The 10,671-nt window shown below is 50.7% G+C and overlaps 2 protein-coding genes across 2 annotated transcripts; both read left to right on the forward strand.

The window, feature by feature from the left end:
* Positions 1–6,937: 6,937 nt before the first annotated feature.
* Positions 6,938–8,082, forward strand: UCRPA7_5779 (putative hydroxyacylglutathione hydrolase protein; the record flags this gene model as incomplete). Its single annotated transcript, XM_007918323.1, has 8 exons — positions 6,938–6,941; positions 7,011–7,098; positions 7,151–7,222; positions 7,272–7,305; positions 7,362–7,575; positions 7,639–7,730; positions 7,782–7,916; positions 7,969–8,082. The coding sequence occupies 8 exons, from the start codon at positions 6,938–6,940 to the stop codon at positions 8,080–8,082; spliced, it is 753 nt and encodes a 250-aa protein (XP_007916514.1).
* Positions 8,083–8,865: 783 nt separating this feature from the next.
* On the forward strand, positions 8,866–9,629 carry UCRPA7_5780 (putative ef-hand superfamily ca2+-modulated protein; the record flags this gene model as incomplete). Its single annotated transcript, XM_007918324.1, has 3 exons — positions 8,866–8,868; positions 8,936–9,132; positions 9,254–9,629. 3 exons carry the CDS (start codon positions 8,866–8,868, stop codon positions 9,627–9,629), a joined length of 576 nt encoding a protein of 191 aa, XP_007916515.1.
* Positions 9,630–10,671: the final 1,042 nt, after the last annotated feature.

The following is a 10,671-nucleotide window of genomic DNA, read 5'->3' on the forward strand; positions in this document are numbered from 1 at the left end:
AAGAGGCCAGCGGCCGTGCCGAGTCCTCCATATTGTTCATTACTTCTTGAAATGCTCGCTTAGGAGGAGCAGGCGTGAATCAGCATATTCGGGGCATCCAAACTGAATCTCCGTTTCGGACAGACAACTGTTCGGGTTCATTCGGCTTGCCCCTCAAGCACCTCATTTGCAAGTGTTTGAGGCACTTAATGACATTTTACTGTAGGAGGTCTGCCTCCCCCGGCTGCATGACAACAGTTGTTCCAGCTCCCTGCCTCAGCCAACCCGGCGTCAAGTTGCCTCTTCTGTCAACCTCCCCACCCTGAATCCCCTACTTCACCGCCTCTTCATGCCTTGGGGCGCTAAGTACAGCGCCATGAAAGATGGCTACCTAGCGTTCGAAGTTGCGGTTCTGCTGTGTCACTGGGTACTTTCGGCTGATCATGATACGCCTCTGTCTTTTTACAGAACGTGTGTTGCTGGCGACCCCACCACGGGGAAGACTGCCGTTGCTTCCCAAGGAGCGTTGTCAACTCTAGATACACGTACACCCACCCTCCTTCGTGTGCATGCGTGTGATGTTGCTACCAGTCACTGCTTTGGGACGCCCACTTGCGCCAATATCCGTTCTGAAGGACCGGAAGCCTGTCAGTAATCCGCGGGTGATAGTCTCGCAGCCAAACCCTCAAACCCCTCTATCTGGACCTTCGCTGTGGCAAGATCAACTGCAAACCCAACCTTTTTCCGAGCGTCCCAGTCATCACTATGACAGAGTAGACCATAAAATGCTCCTCCAATAAAGGTGTCACCTGCACCTATCGCACTAGGTTCGACGGCGCGTTAGTAATGTCCCAGACGACAGTGCGTACGAGGAGGAGGCAACGGAACGCAATGCAACGCAACGAGCACAACTTGGGGAAACGCATACTCGACCACTTTGAGGCTCGCATCCGCCTGGACTGGACAATGGAAACACATCTGACTAGGGATGTCCATCGCCCAAGCTCCTTCTGATCCCCATGTGCACATGATTAGAGACCTGCGAAGTGCACCAGTCAGCGTACACTGTTCTACAACTTCGGTATCAACCCAGATGACGCACGCTCGGGACGGAGCCTCGCCTTTGAGACAAGCCTCAGCGCTTGTGTAACTTTGACTCTGTATCCCGATCAGCGACACCATTCTCTACGCAGGTGCGTCGACGCACCTCTGCCCAGCTCCGCGAATAATAGACGACGTCGGCCTCAGCTGCGAGTTCACGGAGACCGTCTCGGTTGGGCTTCTCAACCTCCACGCTAATACGGCATTGTGGCAGGCTCGCGCGAAGGTGTTTCATGCATTGAAGCGTTGTCTCCGGGATTCTACCCTGCATACGTGCCTCAGTGCTTGGATCGATATGTGACTCGTCAAGCTCTGTACCTCAAAGTGCCACCAGGATTCATTCTCGCCTGTGAATGCGTCTACGATCCTTCCAAACTCGTCCATCGTCATCTCCGCCAGTCCGTTGTAATTGACGATTGTCCTACTGCCGGTCTTCTCGCTTCGTATAATGTAGCTGCTTGCCGGCTCCGTCTGGTCTTCCCGGTACAGGCAGTGACTGAAATCAATCTTGGTGCTTGGCCCGAAGGACGACAGGATCTTGGCTGTGGCTGGTGAGTCGGCATTTGGCAGGCACGTTACGAGATGTGTAGTAAGGTCTCGCGTCCCGGAGCCTCGTAGCAGGAGTTGTTCGAGCACTTGCAGCGAATTGGGGCAGTTGCCTCCCCTTCTCAATTCAAGTTTGGTAGCTCTGAGCTTAGAATCCTCCTCTGGCAGATGCGGTACGCTGTATTGCCATGTAAGTGACGCCACTATTTGGCACGACATGCTCCGCGTGAAGCTCACCTAAGGATTGTATCCAAGTAGCAAGCGCCGATTGCGATGAGGTGTTTCATCGTTTTGACCTGCACAATACCTGCGCCAATATATCGCTCGAATAAAGTGGGATTTGATAGCGAGAAGTTGCCTTTGTAAGATCACGCGGTCTGTACAGTAGCCTAGGCAGTTCGAATGCTTCACCGGGGAATGAGACACAAATTAATCATCCTGACATTAACAACTTGAACACGAGCATGAACGTTATGAGTCACGGCGATGTTGGATGGGGTCCTTGAGACGCTCTCTGTGATGTGAAGTTTGTTGTCTGGAGTACTAATGTTCACAGGTGCGGAACCATCACAGCTACTTGTTATCTCGACCCTGATTGGTCAAAGCTCAGAACCAACTTTTCATCGCTGAGTTGTAGTAAACTTGTCTCTCCTATGGAGAATAGGAAAAGAGATGCTAGTAGGTCGAATGTATAGGCAGCCAATACGGCATGAGAAGAATGAGAATCGTTGTAGAAGGCATTTGATAAGCGAGCCCTATTCTAGCCTCCACCAAGGTGGCTACTGTGCCCTAGATTCAGATCTACGGCTCTGTTTGAGTATTTACAGGTCTTGAATCTGGTATGCCTAATCCCGACGTTCAGGAACTTTGGGGACCAGCCACCAGAAAATGGTGCCAACTACAATAAGTGCCAATACAATCGGTTGAAGAACCTCCACACCCGCGTGAGTGGCGATCAACCCAGTTACGGAAGGGAAGATGGCACCACCAGCCTGTGCGAGAACAAAGACAAAGCCTAGGACGTATTAGTATCATGATTAACCGTTCATTTCTGATGATTTGTGCCTCACTGAGTGCAGCTGCCTGTATCTTCCTTGGGAAGATCTTCGAAGCAACGGAAACGCCCTGAGTTTGACAAGTCAGCAGAGCATCTGATACGATCTTGTGCTTCTAACATACTGTTGCAAAGAAGGGTCCAAAGAAGAAACCCATAATGCTCAAAGCTGTAGCGTTGGCGATAATGTTAGGGACCAACCAGAAGATCAGCTGGAGAGCGATGCATATCGCGCTATATACGAGTAGCATCCGCTTCTCTCCAAAGCGAAACGTAGGCTCTCCGAGAAACAAGCGGCCGAGAAACCTCCCAGCATAGTAACCAGTAGGCACATAACCCATCTTTGAGAGGTCTCCTTTTCGGACCGTTGTGAGATATTCGACCACCCAGCCTGCATAGATTAGTTTGGTTGCTACTCACCATGGGAAATTAGTATCACTTACCGCTAGATGTAAACCAGGCCCCGAGCTCGAAGAAATAAAACAAACTGATGATCCAGACGTCTCTGACTTTCAACAGCTCCCCCATCTCCTGAAACGCCATGCGGTTCTTCTGCTTGCTTTGAACTTCACCACCTTCAGTTTGAGCCCCTTCCTCGTCCGCGGTCTTCTTTTGTCCCCAAGTCCATAGCGAGTCCGTGAAGCTCACGGCTACCCCAACCAGGTTCACAACGCCAATCCCGATGAGGACGAAGTATACTTTCTTCCAGCCATCGCCGGTCTCTCCCACATCAGCGTTGCCACTGAGGCCGGCACCACTGGTATTCGACGCGATTGCAGTGGCCACCAGTGGCCCAATGAGACATCCAAGAGCATACATAGCGTGGATGAAGCCTAACCAGCGATGGGCAACGTTGACGCTGGTAACGAAGGTGTTACTGTGGGCATCTTGATATGCCATGCCCAGGGCTTGTATGAAAAAAGTGACACAAAATAAAGGCAGGGGTGCCCATGGCCGCAGGCACTGCGCCACTAGCTGGAGAATAGCACCAAGGAACAAAAGATGGCCAAGCTGCAAGTGAGCAGTCAGGATGGGGTTGGTCACCGCGGCGAAGAGCCAGCCGACGAAAGTCGAGGCATATCTTATGTCTCCAATGAGCACACATCATTATCACTGTATAAGTATACGGCAACTTACATTATAGCCACTTCACCTGTGCCGATTGAAAATGAATCTAGAATATATGGAATGACTGGCCCCAGCGTTCCATCGTTGACGCCGGCACAGAAAAAGGAGAACCCGGCCACCAAGAGCTTTAGCCATGGCGAGGAGGGCGACTGCTGATCAACGCGGACTTCTTGCTGTGGTTCGGCCCTGAGCGGAGATGTCTGCTTTCGAATCTCGCGCAGCTCATACTGGACCGGAGCTGGACTCTCGATAGTGACTGTATGGGTCGTTGTAGACATCCCGGCACGACTCGTAATGCTCAACGAAGCGTAGACGGCATAGAATCGACTGTTCACATATGAGGAATTGGCCGAAGGTCAAGATTGACGAGATGCCTACACGTTCACATCACTGAATATAAATGTAATTCTACGGCCTCGATTTCCCCTGGTAGGCCGGGGGAAGGTGTTCGGTTGAAATCTGGCAAATCTTCGGAAGCTCGAAACTTGTGGGGTTGATGGGAGCGGGCCGGGAGCCGCCACCAGCCTCCCCAGGTACTCATGATCACATTTGTTACTCAATCTGCGCGTTACCTACCTAACCTACGAGTTGCTTACCATAACAGCGTGGAAATGCAGTAATGATCAGTAATGAACGGTCATGAGAATGTATGATTGTGGGATAGCTTCTTCTGGGTAACAGTGGAGTGAAGCGTTAATGGATTGGAGTCTTACACTTTTGGGAACCGTAAACAAGCTCGGAATCAGTCGTCACCAAAAACGGTGGTAAGTGCTACACACCAAACGAGCACGAGCTCCAGCTTGAGGGAATGCGCTCGTCGAACTTGTCTATGACTTTAACAATTCAACGTGTCGGGAAGCAGATACTTCATCACTAGGCAGGGAACTATAAATGCAAGGCCACCAGGCGTGGCGCGTCGGGTGCGAATAAATGGCTTCTTCCTCATGGCGTTACTCCAGGTAACGCTCACAATGAAAAAGAGTTGATCAGCGAGCTGATTTGTATCAAAAATTGCGCCCAGGTCGGCCCCGAAGGACAAACCAGACTGGTCAGCTCCACGATGTGCAATGCAGGCTTCCCAACCTACTTCCGAGAATTCTTGAGCTCCCGAAAGTCAGACAAGGTAAGTATACCAAGAAACAAAAAGAATTTGGAGAATGGAGGGAGGGACAAGAGGTTTATATACTCAGAGAAGATGGTCAGTGCGAGCGTGCAAACTTTTGTCACCGCCTTCCAGACACTAGTGGTTATTAGGAATTCTGCCACCAAAGCTCATTTCCCTCGCCCCTGCGTGCCTGAGGCGCTCACGATAGTTCTCGATGTGTGCCCTGCAAAACTGTGTTGTATAGGATCTCAATTCATCACTCAGACGTAACTTTAGGGTAAATGGTAAGCAACGCCGATGATACGGGTGATCAACAAGTAGCAGCCGGTATAAACGCCGTAATAATTGTGGCAGAAGAATACTTCATATACAACACCTAAACATCAGAGTGAATCATTCCAGATTTAGCATGGTGCAATACATTTTCACACCTTGGCGGGACCGGAGCGAGCTGCTCCAAGTGCGCCGACAATTCTACCCACGATCCCCATCTTCCCAAAACAAGGCGCTGCAGTCACAGCCTACGGAAGTGTGGTCTCCGGAGGAGGAAGACGAGCGACGTACTGCGGTCGCGAGGGTGTTCATGTGGATGCACCGTGGCAACTGTCCTCATGTAGTTGAGTCGACTGCCTTGCTCGTGTCCGCGATCCTAGAGGACCACTCGAATTCTTCGAGACTACACAACGCGAGTTCGTCTTCGTCCAACTATGCGGTACTGGCGGCGTATATGAGTGCCTTTACTCGGTTAGTCAATCGTCTCCTTAGGCGTTCTTTTTTTGGACTTAATGTGATCTAGATTTGTGACTGGCTTGTTGGACAGTCACCAAGACAAGCAGCGAAAGTTGAGCATGTACGGCGTGGCCAAGCAAATTGGTCTACCCGCATCGTTCGTGGAGCTCAGGCACCAGGCTACGCATGAACCATTACCACCGCTGACACAGTTGCGGACGGCAGCGAGGAAAGCACTGGCGTGGATATGGGACTATTACTGGAAGCATTTGCCTGATGATGATGGCAGCGGCATCAACAGCCAAGATTCTGGCGAAGTCGCGTGTCGACAAACGCTGATAGCGTACTTGCGCGCCGAAGATCAAGACAGCGACGATGTTAAGGATTCGCTTGTTAAACGGTTACGACGCTGGGACGATGCTTTGGTTCTCAGAAGCCTCTCGGACATAGGAGACTCAGACAATCAGGTTCTATTAAAGACTGTGAGACTATCAAGGGAAATTTTAGGGAGGCCAGCAATAGACAAGAACGAGTCGACATCCAACGATTTGGAGCAGCTTCGTACAGAACTAGAACTATCAAAAACGGAGCTTCAGAAGCTGGAAGAGCCGTTGATGGATGTTGGAGAGGATGAAAAGCCTGAGACGGCGGCTGGATGGACTAGATACCCAGGCGTATGGACACCGAAACCTATTGGCGCCGTCTGAGATACCCAAATGAGAATTGTTGCAAACTGTCTACGGCCTTCAGCATGATTTATGATTGAAATTATCCTTCGGCGCGCAAGTACACTATCAGCGTCTGTCGACACGCGACTTCACCAGAATCTTGGCTGTTCAAAACCTACTATATGACAAGTCCATTCGTCGATCAGCACTTTGGACTTTGTTCCTGTAAAGCTTGTGAGAACTTTCTGTATGTTGTCCCGTGATATTTCGTGATATCTTCAGGGGGTACATGTGAGGTATCATGTGACAATCTCCACAGTGTTCCCCGCGACTTGCCGAGCGCCGTCATTGGAGGAAGCTCCCGCCGCTTCGGGGGACACGATGGGATCCAATCCTATTTATTGATTAATAACGTCATACAGAGGATTGATCCTTATTTATATTCAGCTGGAATAACCACGAAAGCATTCATGCATCGCCTTGCCCTGAGGAAACCGTTCTTCACACAAAAGATTGGAACTCTAGCCACCGCTGTATGAGTTCAAATGAGCATCTTTGATATCGTCCTCTCGCTGACAAATGAGATAGCTCGCCTTCACTCGCGCCATGCATATTCAGTCGATTCCCATGTGTAAGTGAACATGTACAAGCCGAGTGCGTTCAAATACGTTAGAACATCTGCTAACTGGCGACTATCCAGGGGTGGGCAGTAGTGACAACTACGCCTATCTAGTTGTTGACGACAAGAGCAAGGATGCAGTCATCATCGACCCGGCGCATCCCAAAGAGTACGCTAGGAATTTTCATTACCGTATTATGATACTCACAGGTCGAAAATAGGGTCAGCCCAGTGCTCAAGAAGGCGATCAGCGATGGCAAGATCAACCTCACAGCGATCGTCAACACCCATCAGTCAGTACCCTGTACCCCTCACTAAGATCACTTATTTACCATGACTTAGTCATTGGGATCATGCTGGTGGCAACGATGAACTGGTAGGTCGATATCTATTCACTGCGGATAATGCGGCAGTCTGACTGAGCCTGTCTAGCGAAGCGACCTGAACAAGCCCACTTTGCCAATCATCGCAGGAAAGGACGCACAATCGGTCACAAAAACTCCAGCCGATGGTGAGAGCTTCAAGATCGGAGACATCTCTGTCAAGGCTCTCTACACTCCCTGCCATACCCAGGACAGCATCTGCTGGTACATGGAAGACGGCGATGACAGGGTAGTTTTCACTGGCGACACCCTTTTCCATGCAGGTATGCTCACGTCTTGCCTGTGTGATCCGTTGCGGGCTGTTTTGACTAATCACTTGAGCAAAGGCTGCGGAAAGTTCTTCGAGGGTACAGGCCCGGAGATGAACAAAGCTTTGAACAAGACTCTGGCAGCATTGCCAGATGATACTCGGGTCTTCGTGAGTGGAACAAGGGGGCCTATCTTGCCGACTGAAACTGACAGCTTGTAGCCCGGTCATGAGTACACAAAGTCAAACGTCAAGTTTGCCATCTCTGTCATTCAAAATGAGGCCATCAAGAAGCTCCAGAGCTTTGCCGAGAACAACAAGGAGACGCAGGGCAAGTTTACTATTGGAGATGAGAAGGTAGGCAGTGTCCCTCTTGCTCCAGGGGTGCCTTGCTAATCGCAATTGCCAGGCGCACAACCCTTTCATGCGAGTAGACGACCCAGTCATTCAAAAGGCAACGGGCGCAACAAATGGAGACGACGTTATGACCAAGCTACGTGAGATGAAGAATAGCTTTAGGTAAGTTAGTTGAAGCAGGCTCAAGAGCCAGTACATCTAGACTGGCCTAGGTTGAGTGAAAACCAGAGACATCCGTCACAAAACTATGAGATGATCACGACTGGCATTGAGGAAGCAAGGTGGCACCGCAAATACAAAAGTTCTTTCAGTATTTTTGTCCAATTGATCGATGTGAACATCATGGAGGCGTACGCCAGTAGAAAGTTGAATATTCAAGCTTGGCGTGTCTAGACATTCGCGTCATCCCATTCATTTTCACCACGATGAACACAAAAGGCAGCAGAAGAATGTCTCCACTACAAGCACAGTCAACAGTTCCTGGATTGGAGCTGGCGACATCGACCGTTAGGGGGAGGCCAGCATAACTGGCTCTCATCTTGCTTCACTGTCCACACTTGCTCGTTCTGTAAATAATAGGCAACGGCAAGCTCTAGCAAATTTTGAAGCGGGAGCAAAGGATAGAATCGAGGTCTGTACCAATAGAAATGTGACATTATCGAATGAAACGAAGATCCTTTATCTTCTCGACCGTCTCGTTTCTCTCGGTATCCTCTCTTCGTCCTCTGCGAGTCCATCCGTATTAGCGGATGATGTGAGTGTTGAAAGGAGCGAAAGCCCGTCCAGTTGATTTTTTTCCTAGCGAGTTTTAAAAGGCTTTGCGGGTCCTGAGCGCCCACGTGAGACCGTGCATACCACGGGCTTGGACCCCACTATCAACCGTCACGGCATCATCGATAGTCTTTCCCTAAACCACACATCCCGGTATCTATATTGATATCCCACCGAGATGGTAAGTTGGCCTCGCGATGCTTCAAAGTACACGACTGGGCAGATGGAATAGCTGACCCAGAAAATAGCCTCCGAAGCGGAAGGCCGGCGCAGGTGCCGACTCCGGCGCGCCGACAAAGGCAAGGCAGTCGAAGCTCGCCAAGGAGAACGACATCACCGCCCAGGAGGAAGCGGAAATCAAGGAAGCATTCAGTCTGTTTTCGGAGCCCATGGAGGGAGAGAAGGAGGGCGTCATACCAACCGACGATGTGCGCCGCGCCATGATGTACGCTCCTCCAGTCCCGCCGTGGCAATCCAGCTACCGTGTCGTCGAGTCGGCTGGTGCATACAGCTTGGAAGATTCTACTGTTTGAGTCGAACCCCAATTGCTAATTCTACTACCGCAGTGCGCTTGACATACCTCCGAAAGACAAGGACGAGCTCAACGAGTTCATATCGATCCTCGACCCGGACAACGAAGGCTTCGCGACGTATCCGTCATTCGTGGCTATATGCGCGCTGAAACTACACGCGCGTGACGACGGCGACGAGGCGCACCTCCAAGAGGTCAACGACGCCTTTGCGCTGTTCACCGGCGGCAATGTCGACGGATCAATCACACTGGCACACCTCAAGCGCGTCGCCGCTGTGCTGAAGGAAGAAGTCGACGACGAATTGCTGCGCGACATGATCCTAGAGGCGAACGGTGGCAGTGGCGTGGGCAAAGGTGTCAAGAAGGACGAGTTCGAGAAGGTCATGCAGAGGGCAGGCGTTTGGAGATGAAGTAACAGGCTCAGCAAGATTAAGCCAGTGCTGTGGCAGAAGAAGCCTGTCGACGCCTGGCAAGAGATGCCGTCCTGGTCATAATCGTACCGACTGCCTGTGGTTTGGAAGGACAGTTCGTTACCCTACCCTTCAGCATTGCAGGGCGCCAGCTTTGGTGGACCGTATCTGCGATCGGCGGATAAAAAGGGATCGGGTGCCCGATTAGAGGAGGTATCAGAGGAGTCGAGAGATTGCCGAAGAACTGATGTTAGGTCACGATGTCACGATAGAACGCTATAATCGCCCATAGTCTTGATCACGGTTGGGGAGCATACGCTGAGATAGCCATTGGCTCGGCGCCACGAAGTTATGAGAATTTGTTATGAAGCAATCTGACTGTGGGTGCCCCTCCCTGGTGTCTGGAGTGCACCAGTCATCTCACGATCAGTAACATTGGCCAAAGGTTCATGGTCTGCATAATACCAGTGACCAGATGTTCGAACACCCTCAGCAACCTGCTAAACAGATTTTCAAGGAGTTGTGCAAACACCCGACTCCCCTGCACGAGGCTGAGGAGCCGATATATCTACACACGTCTATTATGGGATATATGGACCAAGTTTATGAACAATAAATCTCGTCACAGTCGAATGTTGTCTCTCGAGCGTTGTCTTTTGGCGTAAGAGCATCTTAGTAAAGGGGTCGAGATTAATATCACGTCAAATGGAGGCTGATCTGGTACAAGCGGAGGGCATCCTGAAGTGAGAACCCAAAATCAATCGAATGACAATGTAGCCAACCCACTGGACACTAGACAAAGTTAATGAGTAGTGCTTCTAGGTGATGCTGTTACAAAGTGGCATTTCAAAGCGCGTCTGCCATCAACAACATCCGTCAAGCCTTAACAAGATATACTCCCCAAGTCGAGCAGTCATCCTTCTTGTCATAGCAGTCATAGGCATAGCCATCCTGCGCATACCAGACACAATACGCAAAGAGCGGATCATTCAAGGTGTCTGCGATCCAACCATACGTCGCCGAGACGGAATGCTGCCTCGCG

The sequence above is a fragment of the Phaeoacremonium minimum genome (assembly GCF_000392275.1).
Source record: "Phaeoacremonium minimum UCRPA7 unplaced genomic scaffold PA7_03_scaffold_435, whole genome shotgun sequence".
Classification (NCBI taxonomy): Eukaryota; Fungi; Ascomycota; class Sordariomycetes; order Togniniales; family Togniniaceae; genus Phaeoacremonium; species Phaeoacremonium minimum.